Source organism: Pteronotus mesoamericanus, unplaced genomic scaffold (assembly GCF_021234165.1).
Source record: "Pteronotus mesoamericanus isolate MK-2021 breed Mesoamerican mustached bat unplaced genomic scaffold, CSHL_Meso_final contig_33, whole genome shotgun sequence".
NCBI classification, from domain to species: domain Eukaryota; kingdom Metazoa; phylum Chordata; class Mammalia; order Chiroptera; family Mormoopidae; genus Pteronotus; species Pteronotus mesoamericanus.
This window is the reverse complement of record NW_026555135.1, coordinates 5,041,856-5,064,344: the sequence shown is the minus strand read 5'-3', so window position 1 is coordinate 5,064,344 and position 22,489 is coordinate 5,041,856. Positions and strand designations below refer to the sequence as shown.

General features: G+C 40.2%; 2 protein-coding genes and 1 pseudogene across 3 annotated transcripts in view; 1 reads left to right on the top strand and 2 right to left on the bottom strand.

Annotated features, from left to right (window-relative positions):
• AAMDC (adipogenesis associated Mth938 domain containing) overlaps positions 1 to 9,668 on the bottom strand; it is a 32,309-nt gene extending 22,641 nt beyond the window's left edge. The window contains exon 1 of the mRNA XM_054576316.1: positions 9,565 to 9,668. The gene's annotated coding sequence lies outside the window, so the exon portion shown is untranslated. The remainder of the gene's footprint in view (positions 1 to 9,564) is intronic.
• A 223-nt stretch (positions 9,669 to 9,891) lies between these two features.
• RSF1 (remodeling and spacing factor 1) overlaps positions 9,892 to 22,489 on the top strand; it is a 112,781-nt gene continuing 100,183 nt past the window's right edge. For both annotated transcript variants that reach the window (XM_054576314.1, XM_054576313.1), the window contains exon 1: positions 9,892 to 10,301. In XM_054576314.1, coding sequence (XP_054432289.1) covers positions 10,115 to 10,301 — 187 coding nt within the window. In that variant the 5' untranslated portion in view covers positions 9,892 to 10,114. The remainder of the gene's footprint in view (positions 10,302 to 22,489) is intronic.
• Positions 21,119 to 21,784, bottom strand: LOC129072776 (elongation factor 1-beta-like; annotated as a pseudogene).

Genomic DNA, 22,489 nt, shown 5'->3' with positions numbered 1-22,489 from the left:
TACTGTGGCACTCTGTGAAATTAGACATTATCAGAAGTCCAATGAACTTACGATTCACAAACTTCCTTTCCAGAGTCTGGTTCAAGAAATTGCTCAGGATTTCAAAAGAGATATGTGCTACCAGAGAGCAGCTATTGCTGCTTTGCTGGAGGCAAGTGAGGCCTGTCTGGTTGGCCTTTCTGAACACACCAACTTGCGTGCTACCCATGCCAAACATTTAACAGTTATGCCAAAAGACACCCAGCTAACACAGGGCATACGTGGAGAGCATGTTTGAGAATCCATTAAAATGGGCAATATTTCATTCTTTAAAAAAAAAATCTCTTCTATTAATTGCTTGTTCTGAACATTAGATTGTTTTCCCCCATGGGGTCAAAAGGCACCTAAATATATATTGTAGGTGGAAAAAAGGGACAGAAAGTGGGTACTGGCAATTTTTCCATTTTCATTTGTGTGTGATTTTAAAGAAAAATATAAATGTAAGGACTGTTTCATGGACAAGTTTCAGCAGTTCCACTTTATAATAATTATAAATAAACCTGTTAAGTTTTCCTAAATAATGCCAGTGTTTGGGGTTTTTAAATAAATACATTTTTATTGTATATATAATATTATATACAAAATATAGTTTGCCCCAGTCCTTTATGAGTTAAGAAGTATCTTTCTCATTTATGTGATCTTCACTTATTCCTTTTTTTTTTAAGATTTTATTTATTTATTTTTAGAGAGAAGAAAGGAAGGAGAAAGAGAGGGAACGAAACATCATTGTGTGGTTGCCTTTCACACGACCCCCACTGGGGACCCGGCCTGCAACCCAGACATGCGCCCTGACCAGTAACCAAACCAGTGACCCTTTGGTTTGCAGGCTGGCACTCAATCCACTGAGACACACCAGCCAGGGCATTTTTCACTTATTCTTCAGAGGTCCAAAAAGAAAATTGTTTTTCTTGGCATCCCAAAACATCCAGCCATGGAAACTAGATAGTGTAATTACTTCTCAGACTCTGGAAAGAATTCTCAGGATATTATTTTGGAGATAAAATTAAAAGGTAGATATTTGCTTCAGTATGATCGAGAGAGGAGACTGACAATCCTTTTCCCAAAAAGCAACGATAAAGCTGGACAAAACTATCAAAAGTAACCACTTGGCACTCTAGAAATAATATTAAAGGCATAGTATAAACTGAGAAGTGTTTATTCATGACAACCACTGAATTTCAGGTAAGAACAGCAAGATATTTTGTTGTTTTTTCCTGGTACCACTCTCATGTCCCCACATCGATTCTTTTGGCACAAAAGTTCAGCTTGGTTGGAGCAGGGCATGAAAACCAACAGTCTCACGGCTACAATCAGAGGAGGCTCACTTGATTTGAAACATTATGATTTAAACTAATGACCTTAGTGGAAGTGAATACGGATGATAGGTGTCTCTGGTTCCTTGATATTGTGGGCCTGTTTGGGGCAAGCAGTGGATTGGGAGAGTAGGGAAGAATTTAAAAGGAATTTTCCAGAGGTGACAGCAATAATGGGCTTGATAAGCTCTCTACACATCCAGAGGAGACCAAAGGCTGTGTCTGCATAAAAGACCAGCGTAGGCCAAAGTCATCAAACATTCTGAACCAATGGGGCCTAGAGCCTATGCACAGTGAAGAAGTGAGAAGGCTCAAGAGGAAGCCAGGCAAGATATGAAAAAGCCTAAATATTGAATGTACTACCCAGTACACACACTGATCCCTCAGTAGAGAATTCAAGTCTCACTGTTTTGAGGTGTTCAGACACAATATTTAATTAATCTTTGGTTGAACACTAAGCCATATAGACACAAAGAACCCTAGAAGTTCAAGCTTAAAAACAAAAACAAGAAAAAAAAAACTGAATACAGATTCCCATGCTGAACTTCCTGAAGCACCCTCCCTCTGCGCTCCAGGACAACAGGGGAGCAGCTTGAAAGGCTTCAGTGGCATATGGTGAGGAACTGTCATAAAGGTGAAAGTTAAGTTCCAGTGGCCACATATTTCATAGGAGACAGAATTTAAGGATTTAATCTAGGAAAGTAAACCACAAACAAATAAACTAAGAACAACAACATTGGGGGTGGAGGGAATCAGAATCCAGATGGCCTATAATTTATGATCTAAAATGCCTAGTTTTCAGCAAAATTATAAGACATGCAAAATAACAACAACAACAAAAAACATGATCTACATATATCAACTGAAATTGTATCTGTGTGTTCCCATATATTTGACTTAGAAATGACTTCAAAGAAGCTATTATAAATATATTCAAAGAAATAAAGGAAACCTTGTATAAAGAATTAAAATCAATATGACAGTGATTCAATAAATAAAGAATCTCAACAGGCAGACGTTTCAAAAAAAGAATCAAATGGAAATTCTGGTGTTGATAAGAACAATAACTAAAAGAGGCCTGTATCAGTCAGGATTCTTCAGAGAAACAGAATCAGTAGATTATGTACATTATGAGATTTATTTCAGGGGTTGGTTTAGGGTCAAGATGGAGACTTAGGTAAACACAGCTCTCCTCCTTGCACAACCACATCAAAATTACAACTAAACTACAGACCAAAGATCACTCAGAACCCTCAGAAAATGAGTCGAATGGAAATCCAACAACTACGGAACTAAAGAAACCACATCAATCCAGACCAGTAGGAGACGCAGAGATGCAGAATGGGGAAGTCACACAAACACAGGTAGTGGATAAAAATTCAGAAGAGATATCCCGGGAGCGAGTGGTCCCAGTCCTACAACTGGAACCCCAGCCCAGGGTGCCAGCGTGAGGAACATAAGACCCCATAACTTCTGGCTATAAAAACCAGCAAGACTGGAGTTGGTGAAAAAAACTACTGGACTCCCTGGCAGTCCCTTTTCAAGGCCCATGCTGAACTTCCGGAAGCACCCTCCCTCTGCGCTCCAGGACAACAGGGGAGCAGCATGAAAGGCTTCAGTGGCATATGGTGAGGAACTGTCATAAAGGCGAAAGTTAAGGGACATCTCTCCCAGACAGAAAGGCAGGCAGAGGCCACTGTGCCTTTTTTGAGCCCTCCCCACAGCAGAGCCACAGAATGGGGAGGAGTTGCCACCTCTGAGAATCCATCAATCTGGCTTACCCTGTTTGCCCCACCCTGGAGTTTACCTGAGGCTCTATCCCACCCTCAGTTGCGTACCTCTGGCTGAGCAGCCCCCGCCATGGCACTAGCAACAGCCAGCTTTGGATCACAGTTTGGCTCTGCCTGGGAACCTTTAAGACCAGCATGAGTGGCAGCCATCTGCAGATTGCTTTGTATCTCACGCTGCGTAGCCCCAGGTGGGACACCGAGGGTGACTGACCCTGACCTGCACCACCCGGGAAACCGGGTGCCTCTGCACCTGGTGGACACCTACAGACCATGTGGGAGCATCACCACCCAGCCTCAGCACAGTTGAATCTCCATGGAGGGTGGAGACTGGTGGTCAGTGGTCACAGCCAGTCCTTGCAGCTGACTGCCTGGGTAAATCCCTCCATTGACCTGCTAACAGCAATCAGGGCTCAACTACAATAAGAGGGTGTACTCAGCCCACACAGAGGGTACACCACGAGTACCCGGCTGGGGTAACAGGGGAAGCTGTGTCACTGGTGCCTACAGGACACCTACTACATTAGGCCACACTACCAAGACAGGAAGTCATAGCAGATCTACCTAATATATGCAATCAAACAGGGAAGCTGCCAAAATGAGGAGACAAAGAAACATGAACCAAATTAAAGAACACATCAAAGCTCCAGAAAAATAACTAAACAAAATGGAGATGAGCAGTCTATCAGATGCAGAACTCAAAACACTGGTTATAAGGATGCTCAAGGAACTCAGTGAGTAGTACTTCAATAGCATAAAAAAGAGCCAGGCAGAAATGAAGGATATTCTACTGGAAACAAACAATTTACAGGGAATCAATAATAGAGTGCATGAAGCCAAAACACAAATCAGGGATACGGATCATAAGGAAACAAAAAACAACCAAGCAGAGCAACAAGAAAAAAAAGAATTAAAAAAAAAAAATGAGGACAGTGTAAGAATCCTCAGGGAAAACTGCATGCATTTCAACATCCTCATCATAGGGGTACCAGAAGGAGAAGAGAAAGAGCAAGAAACTGGAAATCTATTTGAAAAAATAATGAAAGAAAACTTTCCTAATTTGGTGAAGGACAGACACAGACATGCAAGTCCACGAAGCACAGAGTCCCCAACTAGATGGACATAAACAGGTCCACACCAAGACATATCATAATTACAATGCCAAAGGTTAAAGATAAAGAGTGATTATTAAAAGCAGCAAGAGAAAAGTAGTTAGCTACCTACAGGGGAGTTCCCATAAGGCTGTCAGCTGTTTTCTCTAAAGAAACTTTGCAGGCCAGAAGGGATTGGCAAGAAATATTCAAAGTCATGAAAAGCAGGAACATACAGCCAAGATTGCTCTACCCAGCAAAGGTATCATTTAGAATCAAAGAGCAGATAAAGAGCTTCCCAGATGAGAAAAAACTGAAGGAGTTCATCATCACCAAACCATTATTATATGAAATATTAAAAGGACTTATTTAAGAAAAAGGATCAAAACTTGAATAATAAAATGGCAATAAACACATACCTATCAACAATTGAATCTAAAAAACAAACTAAGCAAGCAAAAAGAACAGACAGAACCATGGATATGGAGAGTATTTTGATGTTTGCCAGATGGGAGGAAGGGGGAACCAGGGAATGGGTAAAGAGGTGAAGGGATTGAGAAGAACAAACAGGTGGTTTCAGAATAGCCATGGGGATATAAACTACAACATAGGAAATGGAGTAGCCAGCGAATTTATACTCATGACCCACGGACATGAACAAAGGCGGTAGGGGGGGATTGCCTGAGGGGAGTGGGGAGTGCTGGTGGGGCAGGGGACAAAGGAGGAAAAATTGGGAAAACTGTAACAGCCCAGTCAATAAAATATTTTTAATAAAGAGAGATTTAGTTCAAGGGAGTGGCTCATGCAGTTGTGTGAGCTGACCTGTCCAAAATGTGTAGGGCAGGCTAGCAGGCCTCTGCTAAATCTTTGGCAGAAGTTGACATCACAATACTGGTGTTATTTTTTCTTCCTCAAGGAATCCTTGATTTTGCTTTTAAGGCCTTAACTTGATTGGGTGAAGCCTACCAAGAATAGTGAGAATAATCCCCTTTATTTAAAATTCACCTGGCCCCGGCCAGTGGTGGCTCAACTGGCTGGAGCATCGCCTGTGGGTTAGAGTCCTGGTCAGGGTACGTGCCTAGGTTGTGGATTTGTTCCCTGGTTGGGGCACCCATACAAGAGGCAACCAACTTAATTTCTCTAATGCAGATGTCTATCTCTTTCTATCTCCCTCCCTTCCCCTCTCTCTAAAAATCAATAAACATGTCCTTGAGTAAGGATAAAAAAAAGTCAGCAGGTTGTAAATGTTAACTGCATCTACAAAACACTTTCATAGCAACACCTAGATTAGCATTTGAATAACTAGGTACTGTAGTTCAGCCAAGTTGTTACATAAAACTAACTATCACAGCCCACCCCTTGTCAATTTGATACCTATAAACATTTCTCTAAACCATATTTAATCTCTAAATAATACAACAACAAAGTGATACTGCTGCCTAACACTAATAACTACTAATACATTTCTGTAGCTTCCACTCCTAAATATCCATTTTTAAAATGTATATAGAACAAAGAATATTAACACACTGTTTTAGGTGCTATGGGAGAAAGATACAAATTTAAAGGACACAATTCTTATTCTTGAGAAGCTAATATTACACTAGAGGAAAGAAGACATATCCAAATAACTATAATGTAATTTTTAAAAGGTAACTTTTTAAATACAAGGTAATTTTTGAGAACTGGTATTAAAAAAATAATGAATTCTTATGAATGTTGAGAAAGACTTCTTTATTAGTCTCCTAGAGCTCCTATATCAAAATACCACAGACTGGGTGGCTTAAACAGAAATTTCTCTTCTCACAGTCTGAAGGCTGGAAGTCCAAGATCACAGTGCCAGCAGGGTTGGGTCTGGTAAGGCCTCTCTTTCTGGAATGCAGATGGATTCCTTTTTGCTTTGTCCTCCCATGACCTTTGCTCCATGCAAAAGCATGTGCATGAGCACTCTTGATGTCTTTTCCTTTTTTTTAAAAGGATACCAGTCCTATAGAATTAGGGGCTCATGGCCTCACTTAACCTTAACTACCTCCATTTCTCCTTAAAGGTCTTGTCTGCAAATATAGACATATTGGGTTTAGGGCTTCAACATATTAACTTTGGAAAGACACAATTCAGTCCACAGCAGCTATCCTATGGCAGTACTATACAGTCTTGATTAATGTCACTTTGCACTACTTTGAAAACCAGGAAATATAAGGCCTTCACATTTGTTTATATATTTTTTTAAATTTTATCCTCATCCAAGGACATGTTTATTGATTTTAGAGAGGGAAAGAAATGGAGAGAGGGAGAGAAACATTGATCAGAACATTGATCAGTTGCCTCTCCCGTGCTCCCCTACCAGGACCGAACCGGCAACCTGGGTATGTGTCTTTACTGGGAATTGAACCCATGGCCTTTCAGTTTATGGGACAACACTCCAACCAAGTGAGTCATACTGGTCAGGGCAATTTTGTCTTTTAAACACAGTGTTTAGGATAATGTGGGGCCCTTGAATTTCCACACTAATATTAGGACTCACTTGTTCATTTCAACAAAAAGCGAACATCAGTTTTGAAGGGGACTGCACTAAATCTGCAGATTAATTTCAGAAATATTGTCATTTTTTTCAAAAGTAATCGTCCAAACCATAAATATGGGAGGTCTTCCCATTAAGACTTCTTTAATTTCCTTTAACAATATTGTAAAATTGTCAAGTCTTGTATTTAAAAGTTATTTCTAAACATTTTATTCTTTTTGATGCAATTGTAAATAAAATTATTTTATTTCACTTTGGATTGTTTATTGCTAGTGTATAAAAATACACTTGATTTTTGAGCATTTATCTTGTATCCTGCAAACTTGCTAACTCATTTATTCGTTCCAATAGTTTTTCGGTGCTCCTTAGAATTTTCTAAATACATGATCATGCTATTTATGATAGAAGTTGTTTCATTTCTTCCATGCCAGAAGAAATGGTGTTATGGTCATGTGTCATTTAATTTCTTTTCAAGAAAAGGCTTAGTGACCATATGATCTAAACCTTGCTTTATAGTAAAACATCTCGTACCTTTTAGGTTGATACAACTTTTTGATGCTCAAGGACTTTGTTCCCATGCCAATCTGGATTAATAAAGGCTGAAACTCTAGCCTTATTTATCAGTCTCCCTTCAAGTACACTGTGGTCACTGAGAAAAGAAAACTAAAAAGCTTTTGTTTTGTTTTGTATTTTACAACTCCATGGGAGAGTAGAAGGTAAGGTGCTGGAGAAGCTGAAAGCAAAGAAACAGAAAGGAAGTGGGTAGAGAGTAAGGTTCACATAATGAAATTATTAAGTCTTTCTTTTGGTTTGAAGGCTCCATCAAAATTCCTTCACAAAGATATGATTTAATATTGTGTACCTATGTTTTATTTAAGGTCAATTAGGTAACAATTTTATGAAGGATTCTTTGTGTCTTGCTGCTAAGTTATTATTAAAAATGTGCTCTGGGCCTTGGCCAGGTAGGCCAGTTGGTTATCCCAATATGACAATGTTGCGGGTCCACCATGGTTCAGGGTATACACAAGAATCAACCAATGAGCCCTGGCTGGTGTGTCTCAGTGGACTGAGCATGGGCCTGCAAACCATGGGTTCTGCAGTTCGATTCCCAGTCAGGGCACATCCCTAGGTTGCAGGCCAGGTCCCCAGTAGGGGGTGGGCAAGAGGCAACTACACATTGATGTTTCTCTCCCTCTATTTCTCCCTCTCTTCCTGTCTGTCTAAAAATAAAATAAATGAAATATTTTTTAAAAAAGGCACTAAAAAAAAAAGGAGAATCAATCAATGAATGCATAAATAAGTGGAACAACAAATTGGTGTTTCTCTCCTTTCCTCTCTCTCTCTCTCTAAAAAAGCCAATAAATAAAATTTTTAAAAAATGGGTCAGTTTTTTTTCTTATTGACTTGTGGAGGAAGAAAGAGAGAGAGAGAGAGCCAGAGAGAGAGAGAGAGAGAGAGAGAGAGAGACAGAAGCATTGATTTGTTATTCCACTTATTTATGTATCCTTTGGATGATTTTTGTATGTGCCTTGACCTGGGAAGGAAACCACAGTCTTGATGTATAGGGACAATGCTCTAACTGACTGAGCTACCCAGCCAGGACCTGCGTCAGCTTTTTCTTAAACTGGGCTTCAGGTCCCCACATCCAGGGATATACGAATAACATAAAATTTACCATTTTAACTATTTTTAAATGTATAGTTCAATGGCATGAAGTACATTAACATTGTTGTATAGACTTCAATTCTTACATCAGTATTTCTTAACTGGAATTTTCAAAAGCATTTGCTATGTTTCAAAAAAACTTTTCCATTTAAAAAGGGTTTGTATATTAGGAATCAATATTCTAGTAATAAATCCCTCTTACAATAAATGTTTTCTCTTGATAAATGAGTATTCTTTCTTAGATAATGCGAATGATATAGACCATTATGGTTTTCCCTTTTTTTACCTAGAAATGGAGAACACAATTCAGTGTTTAACTGCGGTAAGCATTCTTTATGTTCCCAGTATGTAGGTATTATCACCCCCACTTTACGGCGGTTCAAAGAAATGAAGAATATTCCACAATGTTACGAAGTGGTTCTGTTAGGATTCAAGTCTGGCTGAATCTAAAGCTCAGGCTCCTAACCATAAGGCACACTGCATCTTAAGCTGTACATTCCATTTTGCATTATTGATGGTTTTCAGAGATTCTTTGTGGGAGGACGCTCACTGCTGCCCCCAAAGAAGTGGAACCCTATTCTCTATCAAACTTGTTGCTTTTCCACCAAATCTCCTATCAAGCCCGCTCTCTTAGTGTCTGAGTCGTAGTCCACCCTCCGACTCTAGTCCCTCGAGGAACCTATCAGCTCAGACCTAGTGTCTCAAGAGGTCCCCTCTCCTTTACACCTTGGCAACCACAGCAGAAAACAGTCCTATAACAACCTCGGTCCTCAGCAGAGGCCGGTCCTTTCAGACTCTGATGTCTTGGCAGGGCCCTAACCCCTCAGACTGGTGGTCCCCGCAGAGCTCTGTTCCTTCAGGTCCTCGTCCGCTAGAGACCTCAGATCCTGTGTTTCCCGAAAGCAAAGCTGTGAATCTTGCACCCCAGGAGACGACAAACTCCCTCAGATGTCTCCTTACACAGGTGCCATCCCAACCCCCTAATCAAGGGCACCTCTCTACCTTTCCCCTTTCCAACCTGCTCCCACAGTCAAGTCTTTCTTCCTCTGCCAATTCTTTCCTTTTTTTCTACTTCTGATTCAGTCTTCTTAACTTCGCTCACTATCTCAAGGCCCTGTTTCAGTTCTCAGAGTCCCCACCAAACTCACCCAAAGCACTCTCTCCACGGAGTTGCGATCCCCAACCGCTCCGTGTTTTACGTCTCACCTCAGCCGGTTCAAGCCCAAGGGCTGAGGTTCCCCCGCCTCAAGCATTCGCCCCGCCCAGAATAAGTCTTTCTACATTTAGCGCCCGAGGCCCCGCCCTCTGCAAGTCTATTGGCCATCGTTCCTCAAGAGTCCCGCCTCCGGCTTCCAGCCCACCTCCCTGCCCTGCTTCCCTTGTTTTCATTCCCTGTGTCACACGAGGCTGTGGCGAACACAAAGTGGGAGGGGCGAAATAGTGGGAGGGAAGGGGGCGGGAAGAGGGAGGAAAGTGAAAGGCACGGAGCGTCTCTCTTTCCCCCGTCTGACTCGGTTCTCGACTGCTCCCTGGCGCCGTTGTATTGTGGGATCGCGGCGCCGTGCCTGAGAAGCTCGGATCTGCAGGGCAGTGCACTAGCTAGCGCCTCCTGTCGTCTGTGAAGCTGCCTTGCCACTCCTCGGCACCCCAGCTCCCCCCCACCCCCGAATCGCCTCCTCCTCCATCCTCCAGTTCAAAATGGCGGCGGCGGCGGCAGCGGCAGCGGCGATGGCTCCTCAGGGCTGTCCGGGTTCATGCCCCAACTTCGCCGTAGTGTGCTCCTTCTTAGAGCGCTATGGGCCGCTGCTCGATCTGCCTGAGTTGCCGTTCCCTGAGCTGGAGCGGGTGCTGCAGGCGCCGCCGCGGGACGTCGGCAACGGAGAAGGTAAGCGAGGGGCCCGAACGCCCGGCGGGAAGCGGCCCTGGCACGCTTCTTCTTTCTGCTCTTCACAGACACCTCGGGCCTCCGAGGCTCTATATCCCCCTTGGGGTGCAGCTGCGCCCGGCCAGTCTTCTCTGCCCTGTCTCCCCGGGTCTCGGGCAGTGGGGAGGCGGGGCGGAGGCCCCCTAGGGCCACTCGGCCGGGCCCCGAACGGAGGTGGGGGCGTCGTGGGCTAGGTGTGGGCTGGGGGTGGGGAGGGGTCATTGTGCTGATCGGCCGCCCCTGGGAGTGCTACCCCGCGGCGGAGGCTGGTTCCCCACCCCGTCTCCCTCTCGGTGGCGGGGGAAGGGGAGAGCAGGTTCCGGCCAGCTTTGCGCTTTTCTCCTCCTCCTCCTCTCCCTTCGCTTGCTCTCCCTCCCCTCCTCCCACCATCCTCTCGACCATCTCGGGGGAGGCTGGGCTCATCTTGGGGCGCCCCCTTTCTCTTCCTCCACCTGGGTGGGCGGGGGCCAGCAGACACTTCAGCACTCCCTCCCTCTAGTGGAAACTCCCCCGAGAGAGTCGGCACTCGCCCCTTTACGTTTCTTCTCGGGGGCCAGTTTAACCCCCAAAACTCCTTCCTCCAACTAGGGAGATTTGCTCCTCCCCCGTGGGAGGAGGGGTCCTTCTCCATTCTCGGTTTGGGGGACTAAGTCGGTTCACCTCCACTTTGGAGGGTAGAGGGTTAATTTCTCCTCCCCCATAGTTTTCCTATTCCTCTCCCCCACCTCACCCCCGCATAGAAAAGCATCTCCCCACTTTTCCAATCCCTTCCCCCTTCATCTTGGCAGCAAGGCTTAGGGGAAGAAGAAGTCGCCCTCCCATTTGCAGGGTGGGGTGGGGTGGTTAGTATGTAGGCTGGAGGAGGGGCTCAGACGGAGGGGGAAACAGTTGAAGAGGTGCTTGTTGCTCATGTTTCTTTCTGGTGCCGCTGGTCTATTATTGGTGTTCGCAAGTGGTGCTCCTTCCACATAAGGCCACCGCGCGGGTGCAGGGCGCATGCTCTACCCGGCCCCATTGAAACTTCCTGCTGCTGCTGGTTCTTTTCGCTGGAGCATCTCAGCGCTGCGCCTGCTGCCTCCAGCACTCTCACTGAGCACAGACGCTCATTCCCTATTTATTTCCGATCCATGGCTTTCCTTTTCTGGCACATTTCTGCCCTCAGAGAAGGGTTTTTTATTGAGAACTCATCAGTGCCTTTATCTGGGAACAGCCATTGGCTGGAGAAGAAACGTTTTTCAAATAGGTCTTTACATTTTTTTTATTTTTTATTTTTTTGGTCCGTATTCGATAGCCAGAGTGGACTGGGTGTTGTACGAGACAGCTGTTTCTTTTCCCTCTTCAATTTTCCACGGAAATGAAGTTTCTCTTAACTATGTATTTACATGGCTAAGAAGGACCCAAGTGTGAAGTTCTTTAAAATATTACCCATAGAGAAAATGACGTTATGGTTACGAGACCCAAGTTAATACAGTAGTTATGGTGCAGGCCTCTATTTCTTACCTGCCCAGATTTCCTCTACCCATAACAAACTCTGGCATATTAAAGGCTACTTTTTTTTATATAGTATAAAATGGGAGGATTAGTATATCATATAAAGACATTATATAAAGACTTCCTGCAGAAGTTCTTTAAAAGTTAAGTTCCCCAAAATAGTTTTTATTATTAAGTTGTATTTACATTTAATTTTTAAGGAAATAGTCATTGTGAAGTCAAATGCCTTAGTAGGTTGCTTTTAGGATACATTGGGAAATGATAATAATCTATCAGAGAAATGGGGGAATTTGGGGAAAGGGAGTGCTGATAAGTTGTTTTTGGAATTTACTTGGACCAGATTGAAAGGCGGGTATAGACTTTCTGTGATGGTATGGTATTTTGGATGGTATGCAAGATTGCTTGCCTCTCCATTCCTTTTAAGTATTTTGACCACTGCATTTTGCTTATATTAATAACAAGAAAAAATATCAAAGTCAATTTAATATTTCATGTTATCCTTCTATCTAGAGTTAAAAATGGGCTACCAGCTAAGTTAAAAAATGGAGAATAATATCGGCTGAAAGATTATACCAGTGGGTTCTGCCACTGCATTGTCATTGGTATAGTTGTAACTATAATAATAGATCTTGTCATAAGGTGACCTAAGAGTAATTATTATGTTACATAGTTCAGGATACCTGGCAAATGAAGAGTCTCTGTAGGTGAAATGCCATTGGTGTACAGGGCAAAGATTTCATTTTTAGGCCTTTAATGATAGTTAACCTACTTGAAATCGTTGATAAAATAATGCTGGTCCAGCTAACAAGATTTGAACTGAGTCTTTTGGGAAGGAGTTGTGGTTAACTAGAGAGTTCTAGTTAAGGGGATAACTAGAAAGAGTTAACAGATAGACATTTTAGTGTTGAACTCTGTAATATGTAAGTTGTAGTGCAAATTACTTAACTTCTCTGGACCCTAGTTTCTTCAGTAAATTGAGATAATATCAGTATCAAATGAAATATTTCAAAAATCTTTTCATAAACCCAGTACCTACAGATATGAATGTGTTACAAGTTTTATTACAGAAGTTTGTGAGAAGACACACAAGTGTATTTGGAATTGAAATGATAAATATTTAGCATGTGAGAAGGGTTTGAGCACGTATATTGATCTATAATGATCTTGATGAAAAGTCTTTGTTATAATCAGATGAGTTTTGCTCTATATAAATTAAAGCATCCTGTGCACCCCCCCCTACCTGGGGACCTGGCCTGCAACCCAGATGTGTGCCCTGACTGGGAATCGAACTGGTGACCCTTTGCTTCTCAGGCCAGTTTTCAATCCACTGAGCCATACCAGCCAGGGCTAAATTTAAGTATTTTTAAAAGATAGTTCTTAATGCTGTTTAAAGAGTCCTAGTTAATAAAACTTGTTTTTTTCCCTAGTGTGGTTATCCCTTAAAAGGTACTTTGTAACATACACATATTCTTCTGAGTTGTTAGTTCAGTACTTTTTACCTAGTCATTTATTGTGATAAGTGTATCAACATTGTGACATCCTTTGGAGGAGACTGTAATTCACTATATTGCCACTACTTAAGCACTCTATGATTTTTCACCTAAATATTTGTTTATAAGTTTTAATTTGACATTGTGTTTTCAGCTTAGAATGTTTCTTACATCCCCACAGAATCAACTACTAAATTTGATTTTAACTAGTTCAATTTTAATGATATTATAGTAGCTGCCATTCATTGAGCGTTTACTTTGTGCAGACATCTCCTTATTCCTTACAATTATTTGGGATTGCTCTATTTCTATTTGGCAGACATAGAAGCTAAGGTTCAAGAGATTGATTCAGTTGCTTAATGCTCAAGATTATGTAGTTACAGGTAGAGTCTGATTTCCAACCCAGGTCAATCTGACTCCAAGCCACAAAATTGTATAATACCATGCTATAGGGTCACATCTCCCAGACTTCACCAAGGCACCCCTGGATATTGCCACCAGTTTTCAGAGGTGCTGCCAGTTAGTTTAAATTTTCAAGAGGGATAGAACAATACTTGATATCTTTTGGTTGCCAGGTGAACTGTTAGCTTGAGAGAGTTCATGGTTTCAAAATCAGATTGTACTGCATTCCTTCCAGTGACATATCTTTGTGAGTTTTGAGGGTTCCTGTGATAAAACACAAATACTGCATGAAAATCATTGTGGTACAGGAAATAAGCAGTGTCCAATCTGATTCCAAGGTTTGAGAAGTGTGTGTAGTGCCCAGCTGTAACACTGGGGGCACTGCACAAATTACTACTGTTCTATAAGTAGTAATTGTGGTTATTTAAGAGTAAATGTTTTTTTCAGCTGAGATAAATTTGTTTTCCAGGTGGTTACTAACAATTTCATAAGCAAAACTGTTCTTATATTTTGGCCTAGGGTTGCTATAAAAGAAAACATTACTAAAATACTGAGAGTACCATGAACCTAGAAAGCTTGGGAACCTGTGCCCTGGAGGCTATCTTTGCATTTAAGGACTAGAAGGAAAGAACTCGTGCGTCTATTTTGCCTTTATTTTGCAGGGATGAAAACCAAGTTGCGGGGATTGATTTCAAGGGTAAACTAGTTGATCATTGATGTTATTTATTTGGACTATTACTTGAAAAGTCCACTTATATGCTGAAATTATCAGCAAAAATTTTAGTTTTCTTGTTGGTACTTTTTGGACTAGGAAAATGGTATGCCATCTGAAAGTGCTGTTTTTTTTTTTTAAATTAATTATTTTAAAATCCTCATGCGAGGATATGTTTTTCTTGACTTGAGAGAGAGACAGAGAGAGAGAGGGAGGGAAGGAGGAAGGCAGAGAGAAACAGTGATATGAGAAACATTGGGGATTGTGGCCTTCAGGACCCTGACTGGGAACTGAACCCTCCACCTTTTGGTGTATGGGACAGCTCTCCAAACAGCTGGGCCACCTGGACAGGGATGGAGGCGCTGTTCCCTCCCTCCCTCACAGCTACTTCAGCTCTTCAAATTATGTGCTCTGTCTGGACTTCCTCAGCTTCCCCTTGACTGGAGGTGGATGGCCAGTAGATAAGGACACAAGTAAAATTGGTCATTAACTTTGTGAGATTACCAGCTCTCAAGGCTCTCAAGCATCTTTTCTCTCTTGCAGATGACATTCTTTTAAAGAAGAAAATATACTTTTTCATTATTTAAAGATAGTCTTTATATGGTATTGGTAGAGACATTACATACATCTAATAACAGTCTATTAAAATTAAAGTATGTATGGATAATGTGTTATGATTCCAACAGTTTATACTACAGTTGACTGAGTTATTTGTATAGTAGTAAAGAAGTTGAGTCATTAGGGTTTTTTTTAAAAGATTTTATTTTTTTAGAATAATTTTAGGTTTGATTTCTTTTTTACATTTATTAATAATTTGGGGTTTAACTCTTAAAACCAAAATGTCATGAATAAAAGAATATACTTTTTTATATTTAATTCTACTTGTGGCTGTAAGTTAGGTTCTTCTGTACTGCTGCTAATTGAGTTGTGTGACAATAGTTCTTTAGGAGCATGAAAGTAAAAGGTGACTTTGACATAATGGGAACCACCACCTGTTGCTTTAAACAAAAGATCTTACCGGGTGTATGAGCTGGGAGTTGTGTGGGACTATAGAGGTAGACCATTGGCGGTAGCATTGCTGGAGTCAGAACCTGGTTTGGTGGGGAAAAACCAGTTTTGGTCCTTCCACGTTTGATAAAATAGATATTCTTTAAACCTTTGTTAGATGAAAAGAAATGTATTTCTTCCATCCTTTTTGGTATATCACAGGATTGAGGTAACCAAACGTTATGGAAGTTTGGGGGGAGGCTGCTGGCATTGTCCCAGGTTTGGAGATAACAGGGACAGAAGGATTTTTCTGGCTAAATTGGGCCTGTTAATGCAAATTGACTTACTTGTTTTTTAATTAATAAGAAGTTTGCCAGGAAGTTTATATTAAATTCTCAGCTGTTAAGAAAGGTGAGCATTTATTAGCTACTTCAATACTTAATATTTGTATTAAGTATCTGCTATATGCAAGTACAATAATCATTGTGGGGGTTATATTTTAAAAAACAGATTAAACATGGGCCCTTCTTTTAAGGGTTTTCTAATTGGTAAGAAGTAGGTAAGTTGAGAGCTTGTTACTATCACCAAAGACTTATTATTTTTTTTCTGACTTCATTAAGTAAATTCTAATCTATAATAAACTAAAATAGTCTCTGGCAGTTTTATGGTGAGATATACAGTCAGATACAGTGTGGAAATGTAGGAGCAATCAATACCCAAAGTACATTTTAACCTGAATCATGTATTCAAGGAAGGTATTTATGTGTGTTCCTGAATTTAAGAAAATTTCTTTGGCCATCTGCCTGATGAATATAGTGTGAATATATAATGCCTGGATGATTTTTGTTGTTTTCCTCTTTTTGCTGGGTGGTAGATCCCATTACAAAGGATATTGGGGTATTTATTATCTATTTTCTTTTTTGTTTGAATTTTTATAGTATTAACTATTGCTTGACAGTGTAATCTGGAGCTTCATTTAAAAAAAAAAAAAAAGATTTTGTTCTTTCAACAAATGTTTATTGATTTACTTCTGGGTGCCAGGCATGCTTATGTTCTGTGGATTCATTAATGAACAAAATAGGTAAGATCCTTGCCTTTGCGGATCTCACAGTTTAGCAGCAAAGATAGACAATGAAGCAATGAGGGTTTTGTTTGTTTTTTTTTTTACTTCTCATATGAGCAAGTATAATGTGTACTTTGTAATGGTATATATGTCAGTGAACTTTGCTTTATAATTTGTTTAGCTTTGTATCGTTTTATAATTTATTTAGTTTTGTAGTCCATCTGTGTGCTTTTCGCCCCTGTATTTGTACACAATCATTTTCTGGAATGTAGGCTTAATGGTATTAATTTTTTCTTTGGTTTTTCTTAATATTCTTACCACTTTTTATTTTCTATACTAATCATTTCTTTGGTAATCCCACACACAGAAAATTGAAAGTAGTCTTCTACCAAGAAGTGAAATGGAGGTGATCATAATGTACAAACAAGTTAAAAAATAAATCATGGGGATATAACCTACAATAGGGTGACTATAGTTAATAATGCTTCATTGTATGTTTAAAAGTTGTTGGGAGGTCTGCTCTGTCTGTGGAGTAGCCACTCTGTGTTACTTCTTTGCCAATAAACCCTTTTCCACTTTAAATTCCTAAAAAAAAGATGAAAAGAAAAAAGTTGGTAAGAGAGTAGATCTTAAGTTCTCATAAGAAAAAAATTTTAATTGTGTGTGATGGTGTATGTTAACTAGACTTACTGTCGTAATCCCTTTGTAATATATACAAATTTTGAAAATAATGCTATGTGACTACTACCTCTCAGAAGAAATAACAGTAGTTTTTTAGCCATGGCTGGTGTGGCTCAGTTGGTTGGAAAGTCGTCCTGTACACTGGGAAGGTTGAGGGTTTGATTCCCGGACAGGGCTATGCCTAGGTTCTGGGTTTGATCCCTGGTCCCGCCACCTAATGGGAGCCAACCAATTAATGTTTCTCTTTCACATCTATTTTTCTCTCTCCCTTCCTCTTTCTATAAAAGCAATGAAAAAATGTCCTCAGGTGAGAATAAAAAAAATTTTTTTAAGTAGTCTTCTAAGAGGCCTTATAGAAGGAAAATTGGGTTGCTGCTTTTATTTACTTTTAATTCTGAATTACCTTTTATAATGAATATTACAGCAATCCACCAACTCACCTAAATCAGTAACTAAGAAGCCATCCTAGACTTTAACCTTACACATACTTTCTACTTTGTTGGGAGTGTTGAGTCTCATTATCCTTTAAAAAAAAAAAAAAAAGATTTTATTTATTTATTTTTAAAGAGGGAAGGGAGGAAGAGAGGGAAACATCAATGTGTGGTTGCATCTCATGCACCCCCTACGGGGGACCTGGCCTGCAACCCAGGCATGTGCCCTACACTGGGAATCGAACCGGTGACCCTGATCCACTGAGCCACACCAGCTAGGGCTCGTTATCCTCTTTTTTATTCAGACTCACTTTTCTATTGCCATTGGTGCTGTTTTAGTCATGAGGAACTGCTTGCAGATCTCTGAAAAAAAATGAAAGGTTGTTCCACATCTTTATGCCTTTTCCTCATCCTCCTACCTGAGTTCTCTCCCTGTCTTCCTTTCCTTGCCTGCTCATTGTATTCCTATCCAATGTTAATCTGCTCCTTAAGCGTGAAGTGCTCTGTGTATGTTTTTCTGTGCTGCTTCTGTCTCTCAAGTTAAATGAGCCAGCTCTGCTTCCTCACCCCTTATGTCGTGCCCAATGTAGGTTTTAATATCATAGTGTACATAACACTTTTTATACTTACTGTCTAGCCTATGAGACTATAAACTCCCTGAGGGCAGGGACAAATGTTTATGAGATGAATAGTCCTTCCCACCCCAATTAAAGGACTGTGCTCTGTTCTAAAACTTGATTGTAGAATTAAATCTTACAAAGTAAACTTTTAAATAAGATTTGCCCAACATAAGAGAATGACACTCTATTGATGATTGGAAGTAATTGACATGTTGGTTAGTGCTAGCCTTTGAATTAACATATTGTATCCCATTTCATTAAAAATAATATTGTATTTAAAATGAATGCATGTAATTGGAAGTGAAAGCTGATTCTGTGATAGTCTTAACTGCAGGAGTGGGCAAGTTATAGCCTGTGGACTAAATCTGACCCATGGCCTTTTTTTGTGAATAAAATTTTGTTGATACAGTCATGTTAATTTGTTTACATATTGTCTGGTGTTGCTTTTACATTAAAGTGGCAGAGTTGAGTGATTGTGACAAAGAACTTGTGGGTTTAACCTGTTAAACCTAAAGTATTTACTATCTGGCCTTTTACCATAGGAAAAAAAATTACTGATTTCTGCTCTGGTGAAGAAATGTTTATCAAATGATTAACTTTGTGTTCGAGAACACTTTTAGAACCAGAATATACAAATTAAGTGCCTAAAGTGTCCTGTGAGTGAAAATAATTGAGCAGTAATTTCCTTAATATTTATGCAGTTTTACATACAAAGAACTGTTACTCTTACTCCTCTTCTAGGTGAGGTGAGTCTAAAACCTTTTCTGTTAATAGGGTGATGACATTACATTGAACTAATTTCTTTCATTCAAGGATAGCCATGGCTTCTACTGCCTAATTGTCATAAGGCAAGGCTGGCATGGGGTGCCACTTGAGATGGTGATTGGCAGTAGGGTAAGAAATGTAATAACTACTGTTATACTGGCCTCAGAGTCTCATGCAAGATCTGACTTGGAGATAGAGTCCCTGGGTATTGGTGAAGTTAAGATTGGTTGAGTGGTTGTGCCGTGTACTCAGACAGCAAAGGATGTGTTAATTGAAGGCAGGACTTAAAAGATTTACTTAGGTTATGGAACAGAGGGTTGGAGAGAACATACTAGACAATAGCTTATTTATATGTCACTGGTGTTACATGCTTTGAACATCAATCACTGTTTTATAAGGAAAGTGCAGTGTTGTTTAGGAAGCTTTGGCACTGGAATGGTGCGAATCTCAGGGAATTTACTTTGCATCTTCAATTTGCTCTGTAAATATATATAATTGCCATTTCCTCAGTGTTTCAATGTTGAAAGCGTTTTAAGAAAAAGATTAGAATGAGTTACTCCAAATTGTAACTTGCTTTTGGTGTTTGGAGGATGGATATAGCAAGACTGTAACACTTTAAAGGACTTTGTCTAATCAGAAATATAATGGAGCTTAATTTATCTTACCATTAAAACCTTGCCAAGCTTTATTTAAAAAAAAAAAAATTATTTTTAGAAGAGAAGGATGGGACAAAGAAAGGGAGAGAAACATCAATGTGTGGTTGCCTTTCTTGGGCCACCTACTGGGGCCCTGGCCTGCAACCCCAGCATGTGCCTTGCCTGGAATCGAACTGGCGACCTTTTGGTTTGTAGGACAACACCCAACCAACTGAGCCACACCAGCCTGGGCTTAGAGGGTTTTTTGTTCCATAAATTTTGAGTGATCAACTGGTTTATCCTTGTCATTTTTTTTTTTTTTTTAAATCTCATGGTCTTTTTATTTTATAGCCTACTTCTGTGCTTATCTGGCTTGATTCACCATGACGACTATGTCTTATGCTTTTTCTTTCCTATTTTCCCCTATTTTGGGCCTTCCTTTTCAACCTTAATTATCTTGTCAGTTTTATTTCTTCCATTCCCATCTTTGATAGAAACAAAAATAAGTTATAAAAATGCAAAACTGAGGGGCTTTTGAGGATATAATTCTTTGCCATAGTATTATAGGTTAAATACTTTTAGTAATAATGTGGTTAGAGCTTATTGTTGAGCCAGACTCTATACTAAAGTCTTTTTACCGAGATTATTTAATTCTCAAAACTACGCTATTACTGTTACTATTTTTACTTTATAAAGAAACTGAGTCTTAGAGGTAAAGCAACTTGCCTAAAGTTATACAACATTAAAGAATTGGAGCAAAAAATTGATACTACAAAGATAGTTTATAGTGGGAATTTAAAACTGGGTGAATCGGTTTTGAGAACCCTGGTCTTAACCACTGTACTGTCCCCTCAGCTGTTATCTCCTTATGATTGTAATGTGATCCTTAGTTCCATGGCCTTGGTCTGAACACTGAGCAGTGACTTGAACCCTGGCTTCTGAGTCTTTTCTACTCATTCATGCTTTCTTACTTTAAAAAGTTCTAATTGTATTAGTATGAGCATTATTATAAAAGGTACACTACTATAATGGGATACTGAGATGTGTGTATATTAAAAGTATAGAAATGCAAGTTCATAGGTACATGTGAGTGCCTTGAATATGAATCTTTACCTGTTGATCATTGCTTAGACTTGGAAATAATTCTGTTCTTGAATCTTTCAGAATAAGACTCTGTATCTCCTATAGTTGTAAAGTTTTGTGGAATGTGTCATCAGAAGCCTCCAGGGTTCATTCCTCTATTGTTAAGACTTCCATTTACCCTAAGAAGTGGTTTTGTTTTTTCCTTGTGCTCAGTGGTTTTCAACCTTTATTATAACCAAGTGATTTAATTAACTATTTCTGGTTATTAGAATCACCTTAGGGGGTCCTTTTGAAAAATACTGATGCCTGAGCCTTATCACACTCCATAAAAGCAGAATATTTGGAGACTGGAGCCCTGGCATGGGTCATCCCTCTTTCTTTCAGGCTTTTATTTAAGGGCAGTGGTCCATGATGGATTTTAAATCTTGCCGAAAGCAGCCACATCCATAGACTGCACAGAGTCCTTAAAAAGCAGTGATCCGCTCATATCTGTTTGAGCTTTGTTGTCTTGAACTGCACACTGTATTTGAAGTTTTTTGATTCCTACCCCACTGGAATCAGATCAGAAGAGCCGCAGACCAAGCTTGAATGCTCCCAACAAACTCCTCCAATTTTGCATATCCTACTTGTCTTCCCAAGGTTTCACATGTAATAAGATGGAAGACTTGGCAACAAGTGCATGTTTTTTGGCTTTCTTTGACTCACACTGTTTAAGGCATTCTTCTCTTAGCCTCCTGGCTTCTTTGCTTTCCTCTTCCTCATCAGATACAAAGAGATCAATGTCAACATCTTTCTTTACTCTCTGTAGCTCAACTTCCAGTGGTGTCTTCCACACTGGCAGGGCCATACTTACCCAAAGTTTTCTTCACTCCTGGCAAGCTGACCTGTTCCTTTTCATAAGACTTGATGTGAAGATTATACCAATGTGGGGGATGATGCCAGTCAGCAGGTGTTGGGCCATAGACAGCTTCAAATACTGCCACATCTGCTTGTGATGGCACATACCCCTCGATTTAGCTCTTGTCCGCCACATAGTTGTTGAGCATCTGGAGGCTGGTGTACTTTTCAGGTCTCCAAAATCCATGGCTTTGGCTGACTAAGGAAGGGGAGCAGCAGTAGAGGAAAGAGGAACACAGGCAGTTGGCACCAAGTGCTGAGGGGGGAGGAGGGGACCTCAGCAATTCTGATGTGTAGCCAGGAATGTCTTTTCTCACGTGTTTGTCCTGGTACTTTACTTCAAATTTTGTCTTAAAGTCTATTTTGTCTCAGTGCTAGCATAGCTACTCGAGCTGTCTTTTGGTTACTGCTTTTCAAGGATGAAAAAAACCTATCTTTTTCCATCCTTTTAACCTCCTTTGTGTCTTTGATTCTAAGTGTGTCTCTTGTAGACAGCATATATTTTGTATCGTGTTTACATGGCCATGTTTGCATGAACCTAGTTACACAAACAATTATATAGAAGTATAACTGCTTTGGGAATATTAAAGAGCAAGTACCTAACTTTTTCCAGGGCATATCATAGCATCATTACAGTTATGGAAATTTGAAAAGTTGATTAAGGATGGAAAAGCATTCCAGGTAGAGAACAGCATGGGGAAAGGCATAGAAGTGTGTAACCTTCTGGAGTGTATAGGCAATTGTTAACTTAAGACATTAGGTTTCTAAAAGATTTGTGATTGAGGAACTTTAGACTATGTGAGAAAATTAGATTGAGGTATAAATGCCTTGAAGTATTTTCTTTAAAGTTTAAAAAAAGTACTTAAATTAAGTGAAAGCAACATGTCAGTGA